Source organism: Sceloporus occidentalis, unplaced genomic scaffold, assembly GCF_023333645.1.
Source record: "Sceloporus occidentalis isolate IW3139 unplaced genomic scaffold, rSceOcc1.0.p SCAF_112, whole genome shotgun sequence".
Lineage (NCBI taxonomy): Eukaryota > Metazoa > Chordata > Lepidosauria > Squamata > Phrynosomatidae > Sceloporus > Sceloporus occidentalis.
Window position 1 is genome coordinate 1436619 of NW_028317092.1, and position 16747 is coordinate 1453365.

Genomic DNA, 16747 nt, shown 5'->3' on the forward strand with positions numbered 1-16747 from the left:
TTGTGTTCGAGGTTACACAATAGAATTGGTTGTCTGCCCATATCAGACGGTTCTTCCCTCTCCTATTATGTTTTCCCAACAGGAACAACTGTTAGTAGACAACGAATTGACCACTCTGTGGGGAAAGGGCGCAATCGAAGTTGCCGCAGGAGGAACCCCAGGTTATGTCAGCAACATATTCCTGGTTCAAAAGAAAGGAGGCAGTTTTCGTCCAGTCATCAATCTCAAATCCCTAAACCTTTTGGTACGTTACAAGCACTTCAAGATGGAAGGGATCCATCTTCTTCGCGATTTGCTGTTACGGAACGATTGGATGGCAAAGTTGGATCTGCAGGACGCCTACCTCACGGTTCCCATGGCAGAACACTCCCCAGATCTTCTACAGTTTTATTGGAAAGCGCGGAAATGGCGCTTTACATGTCTTCCATTTGGACTCTCGTCAGCTCCATGGTGTTTCACCAAATTGCTTCGTCCAGTGGTGTCGTGGCTTCGCACTCAAGGGGTGAGACTTATTATCTATCTGGACGACATTTTAATCATGGCCCAGGATCGTCAGACGCTGTTGTCCCACCTTCGATTGGCGATCTCATTCCTTTCGGGGCTGGGGTTTCTCATCAACGAGGAGAAGTCATGTATGGAGCCGTCTCACACAATGGAGTTTCTGGGGTTCCTGGTGGATGCCGAACAGGAGATGCTCAGTCTTCCGACTTCCAAGATCCGTTCGATTCGCAAAGAGCTGACTCGTGCTCTGCAACGTCGGACCATTTCGATTCGTTGCCTGGCCAGGATTGTGGGTCTGCTCACATCATCAATCCAGGCGATTTTTCCAGCTCCGCTCCATTACCGGGCTCTTCAGCGTTTGAAGATAACTCACCTCCGCGCAGGTGCGTCCTATGCGGATCTTGTTCCGCTGGACGCAGACTCAAGGCACGAGTTACGCTGCTGGGTCCGGAATCTGGAAGCGTGGAACGGCAAGGCTATCATAGGTCCGCGTCCGGATTTCACCATCGATTCGGATGCCAGCCTGCATGGCTGGGGAGCTCATTGTGAAGGTCTAACTACGGGAGGCAGGTGGTCTCCGGAGGAAGCTGGGCTTCACATCAATTCTCTGGAGCTTCTCGCAGGCTCTTTTGCCATTCGCAGTTTTTCGAAGGACCATGCCAACGTCTGTATCAGACTCCGGATGGACAATGTTTCAGCTGTGCGGTACGTCAACCATTTCGGAGGTACGCACTCCAAGGCGCTAGCGGATTTGGCTCGAGAGTTCTGGGATTACTGTTTGAGCAGGAACATTGTCGTCCGCGCGGAATACCTACCTGACTTACACAATACCGTGGCCGATTGGAACTCTCGGTTCCTGCACGATTCCAGCCATTGGAGATTGGATCCGGCGGCGTTCCTTTCTATCGTTTCGAGGTGGGGTCCACTTTGTATAGACCTATTCGCTTCCAGACTCAACACGCAGCTTCCGACTTATTTCAACTGGCGACCGGATCCAGGAGCGGTGGCAGTGGATGCGTTCGCACAGGATTGGACTGGGGGCACCCAGTACGCTTTTCCCCCATTTTCCATGATTCCACGTACCTTGCTCCAAGTACGACGTCAATGGGTTCAGTTGGTGCTCATCACTCCGCTTTGGAGGTCACAACCGTGGTTTCCTCCGTTGTTGGAACTGTCGATCGACCAGCCCAGAGCCCGGAGGGTTATTCCCATCCTTTGATTCAGGACGGTTCTTTACGTCTGGTGGCATGGTTAATTTCCGGGGACCTTGGTCGATCCACGGAGTTTCGGACACAACTAAGCGACTTCTGGCAGAGTCTTGGGCCCCGGGAACCAGAAGAGCTTATGGATCAGCCTGGAGAGTTTGGTCTAGCTGGTGCTTGGCTAGGGACTTGGATCCCTCTTCAGCACCTCTGAATGCAGTTCTCCAGTTCCTCTCATCCCTCTTTGACGAGGGCAGGGCTTACCGCACCATTAACGTCTACCGGTCTGCGATTTCGGCATCTCTAATGCCGGGCTCAATGGTTGTCAGATCGGTAAACACCCTCTGGTTTGTCGCTTGATAAAAGGAACACGGCTTAGCAGACCTCCTCGGCCTAAGTATTCGTCCACTTGGGATGTTTCTTGTGTTCTCTCCTTCTTGGCTTCTTGGCCGGCGAATGAGGACCTTTCCCTGAAGGACTTATCGGCTAAGTTGCTTACCTTATTATGTTTAATATCATGCAAACGGGTCGCGGATGTTCGAGCTCTGGATATTGACGGTCGTTCTTTCGATCCGGCAGGGGTTACGTTTAATATATCCAGACGCACCAAGACTTCAATCAAATCTGTTTCTTATCCAGCTTTTCTATCTTCTCCATCGTTGTGTCCTGTGCTTTGTCTCCAGGAATACGAGAGGTGTACGGCGCCTTTGCAATCTCCATCTCACCCTAATCTTTTCGTATCTTTTAAAGCACCATTCGGACCAGTTTCTTCCACTACTTTGGCTCGGTGGTTGAAGCGGATTCTGGGTCTTGCTGGGGTAGACACTTCTGTGTTTGGGCCTCATTCCTCTAGGGGTGCCGTTGCAACGAAGGTTATCAGTCTCGGTGGCCGTTTGGAGGATTTAATGAGAGCGGCTGACTGGTCCAGGCCGTCTACTTTTAAAGAATTCTATTTTCGTCCTTCTCCGCATCTTTTTTCTCCTATTGTTGCTCAGCTTTAAACTTGCAATAGGAGCCTCCGTGTCTTGTCATAAAATTGCATGATTTTACTATTACCATGACGTAAAGTCATGATTTTATTAAAGACACGGAGGTGAGTATTGCTTCCCACCCCCTTTTTCGCTTTGTGGAACTCGCTCCCACCCGATGACTTACGGTGGATATGGGGTAGGTTTTATGTCTTTTGATCTATATCTTTTGTTCTATGGATGCCATGTTTGTCACTTTGGTTTGTTTTGCCTTGCTCTGATATAGTCTGATTTTCACGAGTTTCATGATTTTTTTTTATGTCTCCTTGCTTCCCTCCTGCTTCAGGGTTGCATTACACTGGAACTAATCTATAGATTCCTTTTATTTCTTGTCTCCCTGCAGTTTGACCTGCTTGCATGGATTCTCCAGTTCCGTTTGGGGTTTTGCCGTTCTTCATGCCGTTACAGTCTGCCTCGAGCCGGGTGTTGGTCCTGGTTGTGCTGATCAAGTTCGCCTATCAAAGAAAGAGGATGACTTCCGGGAGGAGACTAGAGTTATACTTAGTGCTGTGTTGGGATTGGCTGTTGGGGCCACATGTTGTATTTTACTTTATCTCTATTCAAATTTTCTTGCTGCTATATGATTCAGTAAAGAAAGAGTTAAGCAATAGGAGCCTCCGTGTCTTTAATAAAATCATGACTTTACGTCATGGTAATAGTAAAATCATGCAATTGTATCATACATACTGAAACATCTATATACATGAATACTTCTTTGTTCTCTATTATAGAGGGAACAAACACAAAAAGAAATCATCACTACATGATTAAGTAAAATAAAATGGCTCTGACTCCATTTTGTGTTCATGTAAAGTACAGAATATATGGAATACATGTTTTCTATGATAAAATATCTGACAGGAGCTGGCCCTTCCTGGCACAGCTCAGCACCTGAGTTCCTGTGGTGTGTGTGCAGATTCCTGATTTTGGTGACTTGCACAGTACAGGGGCAACACAGAGAAATTTGTAGGAGGGCCTTTGCCCTGTGTTAAAAACAGCCCTGCTTCTGGAGTCACATTTAATTTAGGTGGGCACATGGGGGGCACGATTATGTACAGAAGGGCCATAACCCCCTCTGCCCCCATTATGGACATAACTGCTAATTTCATTAAATAATTAGAAACTGCTATGTTGTATATAGTACTATAGTGGCCTTTAGGAAGTCAATGAAAACTGTAAAGACTGTAAGAAGAAAATATGTTGTTAGTTGAATCTGTCATAACATATTAACCTATAAATCTGGACATCCCTACGTTTTATATAGTACCTGCATATCAGTAGGTCAATTGCTTAAACAAAAAAGAAACTTCTCTAAATGCATTTGTTAATTAATTTTATTTGTCATATTTGTCTCACCTAGATGCACTCTAACATAGCCAGGGGCTATGGCTATTTTTATCTTATCTTGCCTAGAGCTATGATTTTAACGATTTTATTATTGTAAGGAGGATGCAAATAAGGTTAACAATTATCACCTTTGCCTCTATATCCACTTTATACATGGATTTACCCACCATAACTTATGTAATGATATTTCTTAGCTACCCCAAGCCTCAACTTTTAAGCCAGTATCACAACCTCATGCTGACGAGTCCCATGAAGGACGAAACAGCTGTCCATGAGTGGTGATCTGGCTATTGTACCTCTTCCTGAGTTTTGTCTAAAGGCTGTCTTGTACAGCGGGCAATTACTTTCAAGGAATCCATGTATAAAGTGGATATAGAGGCAAAGGTGATAATTGTTAACCTTATTTGCATGTGCCTACCCAGAATCCCTTGTGGTTGTGAAAGCACCATGAGATTTCTGAGGGAAAAGCAAGCCTTCTGGCTTGTCTGGTGTCTGTAGATGAGTGTTTAATAATACTTCTACTATCCCTTAAATTTTAGTGGAAGGGTTTCCATCACCTTTTACCCACCATAACTTATGTAATGATATTTCTTAGCTAACCCAAGCCTCAACTTTTAAGCCAGTATCACAACCTCATGCTGATGAGTCCCATGAAGGATGAAACAGCTGTCCATGAGCGGTGATCTGGCTATTGTACCTCTTCCTGAGTTTTGTCTAAAGGCTGTCTTGTACAGCGGGCAATTACTTTCAAGGAATCCATGTATAAAGTGGATATAGAGGCAAAGGTGATAATTGTTAACCTTATTTGCATGTGCCTACCCAGAGTCCCTTGTGGTTGTGAAAGCACCATGAGATTTCTGAGGGAAAAGCAAGCCTTCTGGCTTGTCTGGTGTCTGTAGATGAGTGTTTAATAATACTTCTACTACCCCTTAAATTTTAGTGGAAGGGTTTCCATCACCTTTTACCCACCATAACTTATGTAATGATATTTCTTAGCTACCCCAAGCCTCAACTTTTAAGCCAGTATCACAACCTCATGCTGACGAGTCCCATGAAGGACGAAACAGCTGTCCATGAGTGGTGATCTGGCTATTGTACCTCTTCCTGAGTTTTGTCTAAAGGCTGCCTTGTACAGCGGGCAATTACTTTCCAGGAATCCATGTATAAAGTGGATATAGAGGCAAAGGTGATAATTGTTAACCTTATTTGCATGTGCCTACCCAGAATCCCTTGTGGTTGTGAAAGCACCATGAGATTTCTGAGGGAAAAGCAAGCCTTCTGGCTTGTCTGGTGTCTGTAGATGAGTGTTTAATAATACTTCTACTACCCCTTAAATTTTAGTGGAAGGGTTTCCATCACCTTTTACCCACCATAACTTATGTAATGATATTTCTTAGCTACCCCAAGCCTCAACTTTTAAGCCAGTATCACAACCTCATGCTGACGAGTCCCATGAAGGACGAAACAGCTGTCCATGAGTGGTGATCTGGCTATTGTACCTCTTCCTGAGTTTTGTCTAAAGGCTGTCTTGTACAGCGGGCAATTACTTTCAAGGAATCCATGTATAAAGTGGATATAGAGGCAAAGGTGATAATTGTGAACCTTATTTGCATGTGCCTACCCAGAATCCCTTGTGGTTGTGAAAGCACCATGAGATTTCTGAGGGAAAAGCAAGCCTTCTGGCTTGTCTGGTGTCTGTAGATGAGTGTTTAATAATACTTCTACTACCCCTTAAATTTTAGTGGAAGGGTTTCCATCACCTTTTACCCACCTTAACTTATGTAATGATATTTCCTAAAAAGGAGTAAATAGCTGTTTAGTAATGAAGTATGTTATTTAACGCGGGAGGAGAAGACATTAAGAAATAAAATTGCGGTACCCACAATACACAATCGAAACACACAGACTGTCACGATCCCGTCCGGAGTACGTTGCGGGGGGACTCACAGCGTCACGGACCCGTACGGAGCGCGTCGCCCGAGTACCCATTGCGTCACGGTCCCGTCTGGGACGCGTCGCCCGGGTGCTCGTCGCGTCGTGCTCCGGTACGGAGTGCATCTCCCGAGTACCCCCGAGGGGCGGGTACTCGATACTTACCCCTCCCGGGACGATCCGGTAACACTGTGTCCTCATACGTGGCGGTTCACAAGAACGAACCGCCGCACAGTGAAGGACACCCATGGCATTACCGGACACGCCCCCCTTCTGATCCCATACCCCTGTGGAGGAGAAGCAACGTCCATTGGACGTCGTCACGGTTGGGGGCGGGATCTAGAAGGGCGGCTAGTTTAAAAACTGAGCACTGATGCCTGTTCAGTGTATGCTTACCTGGTGCTGGTCTCTGATGATTTATGTTGATTCCTGTTAGTGACCTTGGCTTGCCTTTTGACCACGTTGACCTCTCTGCTCCTGACCCGGATTGCCTGACCACTCTCTGCCTGATACCCGGTACCGACCTTGGCTTGTTTACTGACCACGTTGACCTCTCTGCTACTGACCCGGATTGCCTGACCACTCTCTGCCTGATACCCGGTACCGACCTTGGCTTGCTTACTGATCACGTTGACCTCTCTGCTCCTGACCCGGATTCCCTGACCACTCTCTGCCTGATATCCGGTACCGACCTTGGCTTGCTTACTGACCACGTTGACCTCCCTGCTCCTGACCCGGATTGCCTGTTTATTCTCTGCCTGAGTACTGGACTATCCCTAGTGTTACCCTGTGCTAGCAACACTGCTCCTGCCTAGGAGGCATTCATACCAGCTTAGGTCCGATAAGAGACTGATCCATTGTATCCTGCATCCTGGTTTCCACACCTGTGCAAACGTAACACAGACTCTGTATTTTAGAAATTGTTCCTAATTCGAAATACATTTGTGATTAGGTAAAAATGACAATTTAATCAAAATCTTAATATATGCTTTTATGAGAAAATGCATAACATATCATAGAACATTAATGCATATTTACCTCATGGTATAAAGAAGAGTTCCATCTTCTGTTATTCGTAACAGTTTGTTTGGCATTGTCATATTATGAGCCACAGACTTCTTTCCATTATGAAAAAAAGTGTCTGGTGTCCAAATTTTACTAGCCATTAAATTATTTAGGCGGAGTACCGTCATTGGACCCTTGAATTTTAATCTTTCATCCCTCCAGCCTTGACGAAAAAATACATCAATAGTGTATTCCTAGAATTATGGAAGTAAATGTAAAATGTATATTAAAAATAAATTATACTAATTAATCAAATTCTTTATATTCTTTCATAACATGTAATTAAAACAAGGCTGTGTCCTTTTATGTAAACGTGATTTTTCTGAGTTCTAAAAATGAAGACGTTTGTCATTTTTTTAAACAGTTTATTTTTTTCTTTAGTCATAAATTCTCCATTTGCAAATCTTATTCCACAGTAAATCTGACACTCTAAATACTTTTGATAAAAATTATTGAAATAACAAAACTGAGAGAGGTAATTCAGCAATGCATAAAAATGAGCAATGAATATCTAGCAACTTCTTTAAATAACAGTTTGTTACTAAGGTGTAAGAAACTTTGCAACAATTTAATAAACATGTCTTTACATAACTCCTGAATTGTACGTTACCACAAATACGCACCTTCATCAACATAGAAATGATTAGGACAGATGCTTTCTTTTTTTCCCTTCTACATATGTCAATATTATGCATTAAGTCAAAAGGTGCATATTTTAGGTGTTTAACTGATTATTACAGATATATTTTGCTAGTTGCAGGTAGTGGACATAAACTTAACTGATATAAGTACCCAGCATTAATGAAACGTTGCGGCGTTATTTGCCAGATTAGTAAAATCAGCTACTATATTTTTAGTAATGTATATTTTATACATCTACATGAGTGTTAGTTGAAAGGTTGATGTTTACTATGATTATTATACTAAGAAAGTCGGAAAAATACTGCTATAGTTCTTGCTTACTTATTAGTGCCTGGGCAAAAAAAGGAGGCTCACTTGTTAATATATTCTTGCCTGTTATTTTATTTATGTTTAACTAAACAGAACAAAATCAGAGCATTTCCAACGAATACCATTAAAAAAACAACTATCTAAAGCATAATTTTCTGGGATTCTGTCACATTATATGGCAATATATTGCTTAGCCCATCACTGATATAACCAATGCCATTTTCCAAGATATTTTATTGTATGTTTAAAATGGTATGTTTAAATGTTTGCTGGAATGTATCTTATGTATAAATGAGTTTTCATCTTTGACCACAGATCTTGAAATCATACTAAATATACACTAAATGTTTTATAAGTACAAACATGTCTGATACTGACCATCTCATGATCAGAAACTGGTCCAAAGCTGGTGACAAAGATGTCTGTGTTCACTTCAGTTACACGTTCTGTTGAAGAAAAAATTAGGATGGTCAGTCTATACTAACAATAATATAGGATAGGATATATAGGATGCGATTAGTGATACCTCAAGTCTGTTTAATCTATTTAATAATACATTGGCTTTAACATTAAATAACCCAATAATTTATGTCTTACAGACCATGGGGCTATCTCTTAGGTTTAAAAGTGTTTTTACTTTTAACAGTATCTTCACCTAACTCATCAACATTTTATTTTTTTACTGGACTAAAATTATTGTCACAAAATGAGTCGTTTGAGCTGTAATCCAAAATGTAATCAATGAAACTTGCACTTTTAGGTGAAACAAAGCTTTTCATATTTTTCTTTCCATTACTACTACTACAATTACTACTACTACTACTAATGCTAAATGTCCATATTATACAAGATCAGTTCCTGTATAAGCACACGTGCTCCATGACTACCCAGATGTGGAATCACTAACAGTAAAAAGATTGCTATAAACAACACAATATTGGGACTGAATACTGAGTAAAAAGTAAAATAACAGAATGGACTACCTCATAGGTCAAAAATAATTAATACTCATTGAGTTACGGAAGTAAGCATGGTAACCCTAAATCACATGGATAATAAGAATATTCGGTGATCATCAAGATCTCTTGGGGATTATTAATAATGCATGAATAAATTAGGAAAATGGAAAGCCAGTGGTGTCCCCAGGAATTAAGTTGACAAGAGGGAAACCACAGACAAAGCTAGTGGTCTTTTGCATTGAGCATGTCCAAACAACTACACATCCATTAGACAAGCATACAAATAAATCCTTACATACGTCACGTTCACACAAGCAGAGATACTGCTTCTTTCCTTGAGCTGCTACACTACATATGCACTTCATAGACACATAGAATGGTATATTCAATTCACTGCTATTACTGTACATCATCAAGAGAAAACCCAAGTCATGTCTGGTGCAAGGATTTTTGCCATCTTAGGCGACCTTGTATACTGCTCTTGGGGGTGGAGTCATGTGAGAGCATTATACATATGGACCCCCCCCAAGTCTCCAATCCCCCTCCCTAACAAAATGGAGGAGCTTGAGCCTGGAGGGCTTGTATAAATAAAAAAAACAGCTGTCTGGCATGTGTGTTCGGAACGGCAGGGATCTTTCTGGGTGCTCATTTAGAGAGGTGCCTCTCTCTCCCCTCTCCATGTCAGGACACAGCAGCTGCCCCAGGACCAGCCTTAGGTGCTCTGGTACCGTATATGGGCCAACCCCTGAAGCATCCCCCCCCCCATCATCACCCCCAGCGTACTTTTATCCCCTCCTTCACATATTGATTAAATAAACATCACATGGAAACAGAACATTGGAGGTATTGAATAAGACATACAAACCCTATATTTGCATGTATAACTTAAATTAAATATGGAAACATAGCATGAATGGTATAGTGCAACTGAATAACACACAGATTGTAGGTATGCTGTAGATCAACTGGAAAATCATAAACAAACTCCAACGCAACACCAATGCAGGAAACCCAGATTGCACAAATAGGATTTGCCCCAACACACAGAGTGCACAAATATGACTTGCCCCAGCACCCTGATTGCATCCAAAGGATTTGTTCCGCCCCCAGATTGCATAAACAGGATTTAACCCAGCATCCATTTTACATACAGACACAGGACTTGCCAAGATTGCACCCACAGGATTTACCCAGTACCCAGATTCCACCCACAGTGGTCCCCTCTCAGTCAGGGAGCCTCTCACTCTGGCTCAAATGTACTCTTAATTCATTATACTATATACCATTTAGGCCCAACACAGTAACAGTAATGGATGGACTACACACATAGACTATACCCTCCCCAAAAACACACGCCTACCCACAAACACATACATACTCCACCCCTGCACATAAACATACCAGTTTACATGTGTCCTTGCATCCACACACTTGTATGTCTACAGACATTATTGCATACAAACACACATACAAACACTTTCAAAATGCAAACACACTCTCTCTTCCCTTTCTCATAACGTCTCCCCTATCTCATTATTTCTACTCTTACACATTACCCTCCTTTCCTTGATTCTCCTCTTTCTCATTATAGCTATGCAATATGATGTCATATTCCGCCACTCAGCATCAATCACTGGCACCGCCCGGGAGCAGTGAGACAGAGGCCTCGTGCTCCCATAACCACAGTCATCCTCTGCCTGTTGCTGGTCCTGCTACTTCAGCTACTGGCAATCAAGCTGCCACAGTGGAGGAACCCCCAAATAGACCTGTGCTCTAGGCAATGAGCTTCTGCTGAAGGAAGAGCATACACATTTTAACATTGACAGCCTACAATATTTCATAAGCAACTGATACAACATTAAAATAGAAGATCATCAATGGAGTCAAGTGTTGATCTTAGCAAGACAAGTGTAAGGGCCGCACTGACTTTTCCTATGTACAGCACACATGTCTGACTGAGAAACCTTTAAATAACTAGCTCTTCTTGTAGGCAGGCATCGAATTTTGCAATGCCATGTTATGCAATACAACCACTAAGAGGTAATGCAACATTTGCAGATTATTAAAACAGGCACATACACACATATGGTATGTAGTACAATATGTAGTAGCGGTGAAAGTATTCATTTTTAAATTGGACTTTGAAATTTGAAACCCAAATCCTTCTAAGTATTTCTAAATTTATGAGTTAAAGAAATATTGCAGAAATGCAATTCAACTTTAGCTTTGTGGCCATACACAAATCATATATCACTATAAATTAAAACTAGTGAGAAACATATATTTTACAGAATACCTAGAAAAAATACTTTGGGAAAATAAATAATTTATCAGAGCATCTAGTATTTACGAAATGCCTGTTGTTAGAAGTAAAGATAAAGATGTTATAAAGATAAAGATAGTATAGAAAACAATGTATCATTAAAGGTTGAGAATCATAAAATCTACCTGTATTTTACAAGAAAATTGCAGACTGAAATATCCTGTTACAAGATAGTACACATATTGGAATTATGTATTTTTTAAAGTTATGTATATGCAATAAGTGCTACCATCTACGCTTAAATTTATTTTTGGCATGTTTTTTTGCATTTCATCTATAATTTAGTGATATTGGATACTTGGCTCACGGCTATACTTTCTAGGGTATAATAAATGCAATCTAAAATGCATCAAACTTCCTCTACACAGTTATAAAATTAAATATGTAAAGCATGCACAATAATACTTTAGTAACTAAACAATGTGATGTGTCTGGGAAAACCGTCTGTCCTAAAATAACAGCCTGCAGTATGGGTTTGTGTCTTTTAAGAATAGCACAGAAAACAGTTTTGTCCAAGTACATCAGGAAGGTTCTATCTTCTTGCATAAAACACTCTTTGGACATAATTAATTTTCAGCACTTAAAATATGTTACCTTATGGGTTTCTTTTAAGACTGATGGTCATTTCTATCAAGCACAGCATTCATTTGCTAGACAGTATATTTAGTTGTTTTTTTTTAGAATATATTTGAAAAACTGTGCACTAATTAGCATGACCACACATTATATAAATCATGAGAGATTTCATAGATAGTCAGACAGTCCACACTTAATATGTTGGAATGTGTGAAACTTTATTCCCTTTAATTAAAAATAATGTCCTATATTACTACAAAAATGTATTACTAGGATAAATCACATAAATTAGGTATCTCAATTTGATTGGAACAATCAGATCAATTGATTTGATATGTCTTTCTTGCAAGGAATAACAATGCTGGACTTTAGAGATGATCTTATGGGTAAAGCAGTTCAACAATGAAGGATTTTTACAAAGAAGATGAAATGCAAAGCCAATTAATGTTACAGTACATCAACCAAGTATTAGTTAAACATTAATTGAGTTTGCACAAGCCATGTGAATTTCCATTTACCAAATTAGATTCACCCCTTTTCCCTTTTTGGCCTCTTCTTCACATGTTTACGTTTTTGGTTCCTGCTTTCTTCCCTTTTGCTTTTATTTGCTTCCCCACTTCCCCACTTTACTTTAGTAGGCTAGGTTTCCACTTGGGTTTTTGTCCTGCGTTATTTTCTTGATGAAAAACGTTTTTGGGTTTTTTTTTCTGGAGTTTTTTCGGCGTTTTAGCCTTTCTGTGGAAATTGCTTTTTGGACCTTAGGCAGTTTTATCAGCCTTTACACGTTAGAATTGTCACCCAGCTAAAAGGGATTAGGATAAATGGCAAGTATCTGCCCCCTCCTGATGTCTTTTCCTTGGTAGAGTTCTACTTAAACACGCCCCGGCGGACCCTTTTGTCTCTTTTCTGTGGTTTGTAAGGCATGCTTTATTCCGCATGTCTGCTCCTCTAGGAAGATTGGCCCCAAATGATGGTGCAAATTGTTTGCTGTTGCTTTTGGCACGCAGGATCCAGTTGGGTATGTTTGTTTGTAATGGCATGTTTGTTCCAAATGGTGTAAAATTCAATATGAACTTTGTTTTGTGTGAAACTGTTTGTTTCCAGCCTATTTCTCGTAGGACACACAGATACTGGGTCCATCCTCTGTATTGTAACTGTGGAAAAAAACGCCAGAAAAAACGCCAAGGCAAAACCCACATGGCTTTTTCATGGCGTTTTTTCTCCCCCATAGACTTCTATTGGACAAAAACGCCAAGATTTCCTTGCAAAAAACGCCAGAGTGTCAACATGCTGCGATTTTGAAAAACTGCCACAGAGCCCAAAAAAGCAGAAAAACGCCAAAAGAAGACTGAAAAAACGCCAAACAGAAAAACGCCAAGTGCATATGGCATTGTGCAATTTCCTATTGAAGAACAGCTAACATTTGGCCGCAGCGTTTTTTCACCAAAAAAACGCCGTGTGGCTGAATTGGCGTTATTATGGGCGTTTTTAGCAAAAAAAACCCAAGTGGAAACCTAGCCGTAGGATTGTTTTTCTTGAGCCTGGAGGGGCAATACTCACTTACTTCATAAACCAGGTCGTTTGCAATTTCAAATAAAAAAATAAAGCCCAAACATCCACAGGTAAGAGTACCCCAGGATGTGCCTGGGTTTACTTTTTAGTATGCATTTCAGGTTTGTTTTTGTCAGTCATATAGCATTTTGAAGTAGTAGTAGTGTTATGTGAGGGACTGATCAGTGATGGGGGTAAAAGTGAAGGACTGGAAAGGGGTCATTGGCATACCTGGGAACTTCTCAGGTCCCGCTACCCGGAGCCTTCTGCTGCGGGACGCGGCCAGGACTGCACTCTGACGTTGGTGGGCGGTCCCACTGATGTCGGGGGAGTTCCTGCTGACATCAGAAACACCCCTATTTCAAGGAAAAATGGGTGGGGAGCGGGGCGTGTCAAGGCCCCGCTCCTGTGACCCAGAGGATTTGGGTCTTGACCCGGAGAACCGGAGGAGCAGCGCTCACACGGCAATCAGAGAGTTCCCAGGTATGGTGATTGGGTAAGAACATATCTGGGAACTTACTTTGCTTCCCCAGGTCTCTGGGTCAGTTTCTTCTTTCTCTGGCCAGGGGAGTGGAGTTTGGCCATGCCTGCTCCCCACTATTTCTCTCCTGCTCCCTGTCCACTTCCCATCCTATTAAAGGCTAAACTGCTTCCATGCATGCTCTCCCATAAGAGATACCCTATATATATTTAAACATATTATAAGGTGTGATTTCTTCAGATTTTTGGTCACAGAGGCATTTAGCTATTTAGTCAAAATAAATATCCAACATCCAAGAGAATAAAAATGGATGAAAAAATTGGACTCATAAGGCTTGGGTCTGAGAAAGATGAGGTCCCACTTCATCCTTTAACTGTGCACAAATGGAATGGATCCATCTGGGCACTACATGCCTTGTAAAGCTTATTTACAATGCTGCCAGCAGTCTGCTCATGGAGGTGCCAGGATTTGCTGACATAGCCAAAACTATGGGCTGCTTGGGGTGTCCAAATACGATATCATATCTTAAGTGCATTATTTGGTAGCTGTTCAATGGATGTTTGCAAGTACAGTTGTTGTGGGGGATTGTGTATGCTTCATTTAGTGGTGTTGCAGTGGTTATGGGGCCCCTTTGCTCTGCCCCTATGTGTGTGTGTGAAAGTCTGTCATTCCTTTTTTAATTGACACCAATTGCATACTTTAGTTGCTAGTTCGTTTTCAGACACCTACCCAACATTTGCCATAGCTGATCCAGGACTGCCACAAATGATTAAACCAAAACAATAATTTATTTAGGGTACCTATTAAATGTTGCTTAGGTGTGTTTTGGATGTACACCTAGCACTTTACTGATGTTATTGGTAGCAACAGGAATGTCTTTCTGTTTAAGTATGATTTAAACAATGGGCAGTGCAAATATCCTGGTAAGTATAGTCACTGGTAAGTAAGTCATCTTCATTAATTCAGGATAAGAAAAATATGACAATTCTGATACATTTACAGATCCGTGAAAAATAATATATAGCTACTTTATTTTACAAATTTGAGGAGAATAATAATTAATCATTCTTGTCTTGTTTAATTTGTTTTATGAGCAAAATATTTAAATGGTCCCAACCAAAAAGTTAATAAACATGTACACTCACTATTTAATAATAAAACTAATAAAAATTATATGAATAATAATATCATACATAAAAATAACAAAACCATTTATTACAAACCTCCCAATCCTGGTCTTAAGCGGTTATCATAGCCATCTAGAAGACGGTCCAGAATCCTTGTGAAAACTGTAGTATTGTCTCTAATCTCATCCTCCAAGCTTTGTCCACAACTGAAATTACGAAAAAAATATTAAGCATTAAGCCAACCACAATCCTGCCATCAGTAATTCTAAAATCTACTTATCCTTGCTTATGCTGATTCCGAGACACAAAATCTCTTCTATGCAGCCAGATTGCCATACCGAAGTAATTGCTACAAAAGACCTTCAGCTCCTGCAACGTTCTTTTCCCCCTTTTTTAATCAACATATCACTCAAGCCTAAATGCTCTGGATCACAATGAAAGAAACTGATTGCTATTACGGATAAGGCATATTTATTTCTAGCGATGAGGATTATGTATCCCACGTGGCCAAGGCATAAGGCCCACATAACATGACTTTGAAATGGAACATCTATATAATGTTGTTGCTTCACAAGCAGTCTACAATTACTGTTTTACTCCCACTTTTTATTACTAGGGTTAGTTAATGATAACCTTTGGCATATTATATCGCTTTTGAATTCACTTAACAATAATAACAAAAATAATAATAGTAACAATTATTGCTAAGAAAATATTTTCCACAGCACTGTGGTTAATAGAGAGCCTAAAAAAACTCTTTAACTCTGAGTCCTTCATGACCAGCTACTTACCATGTATACCACAAAGAGATGGTCCTATAAGCATATCTAAGAAATCTCCTGCCAAAACCAGCAGGACTACCCACCAATGTAGGTGGGACCGTCCACTAGTGTCAGCAGGACCACCTACCCTTATTCCAAAAAGGGAGGGCTCCAGGTAGCCGGAGCCTGGATTTTCATGGTACATCTGGAACATTATGAGTTAAAATTGGCATTGCAAGATGGCTAATGTCTGGTTGCACCTGTGTCAGCTTGAACTAGAGTTGCTGGCTCTTGCCTGACAGATTAAGTGTAGCTTGTTTCAGTAATTAGTAAAAAGGACCCCAGTGATGTCAACAAGACACCATCAGGCATACTAGCTAGTTATAAGGGAGATCTCTGGGGGTTTACAAAGTATCCAAGGGGGGCATGTGGCCATGCAGCACTGCTTCATGATAAAGACAGTTTGAAAAAAGGCACAGAAAAGAGTAAAATTACTATTTATTAAAGGGCACAAAAATTGTGTGTTGGGCATTACTCTGCTCAGGGGTTGTTGGTGTCTTTTGAGCAATAGAATCTATTCTGTTGGAATACTAAACTGAATTACGGTTTGTCGGTACATAAATAAGAAAGTGGGAAATTAAGGTTGAAGAATAATGTAATAAAAAACTAAAATTGCTCTTGACCTATAGGTATACAATAGCCCCAGTAATTAAGTGGTTAGTCATCTTATATGGTAGTGTCACCTATAAAAAGTGGCCTCCTGACAAAAGATCAGACAGAAGTTAAAGATTATTGAAGTTCAGGACATCAGACTTTGGCAGTAAATTGAATGAATAGGTAGTAGATGTAAAATGTCACTAGGCTGTTCTACAATCATTAAGTTTCAGTTAAGAGTGCAACATCAAGGAAACAGAAGAGAAACTGCTGACACAACAAAAACAGT

General features: G+C 41.0%; 1 protein-coding gene across 1 annotated transcript in view; it reads right to left on the reverse strand.

The window, feature by feature from the left end:
• The window catches only part of LOC149282568 (gamma-aminobutyric acid receptor subunit alpha-1-like), a 33825-nt gene extending 17807 nt beyond the window's left edge, over positions 1-16018 (reverse strand). The window contains exons 1-4 of the mRNA XM_089498062.1: positions 15909-16018; positions 15140-15249; positions 8405-8472; positions 7049-7269 (exon numbers count right to left, since the gene is read on the reverse strand). Of these exons, the coding sequence (XP_089354188.1) occupies positions 7049-7269; positions 8405-8472; positions 15140-15249; positions 15909-16018 (509 nt within the window). The remainder of the gene's footprint in view (positions 1-7048; positions 7270-8404; positions 8473-15139; positions 15250-15908) is intronic.
• Between the last annotated feature and the right edge of the window lie 729 nt (positions 16019-16747).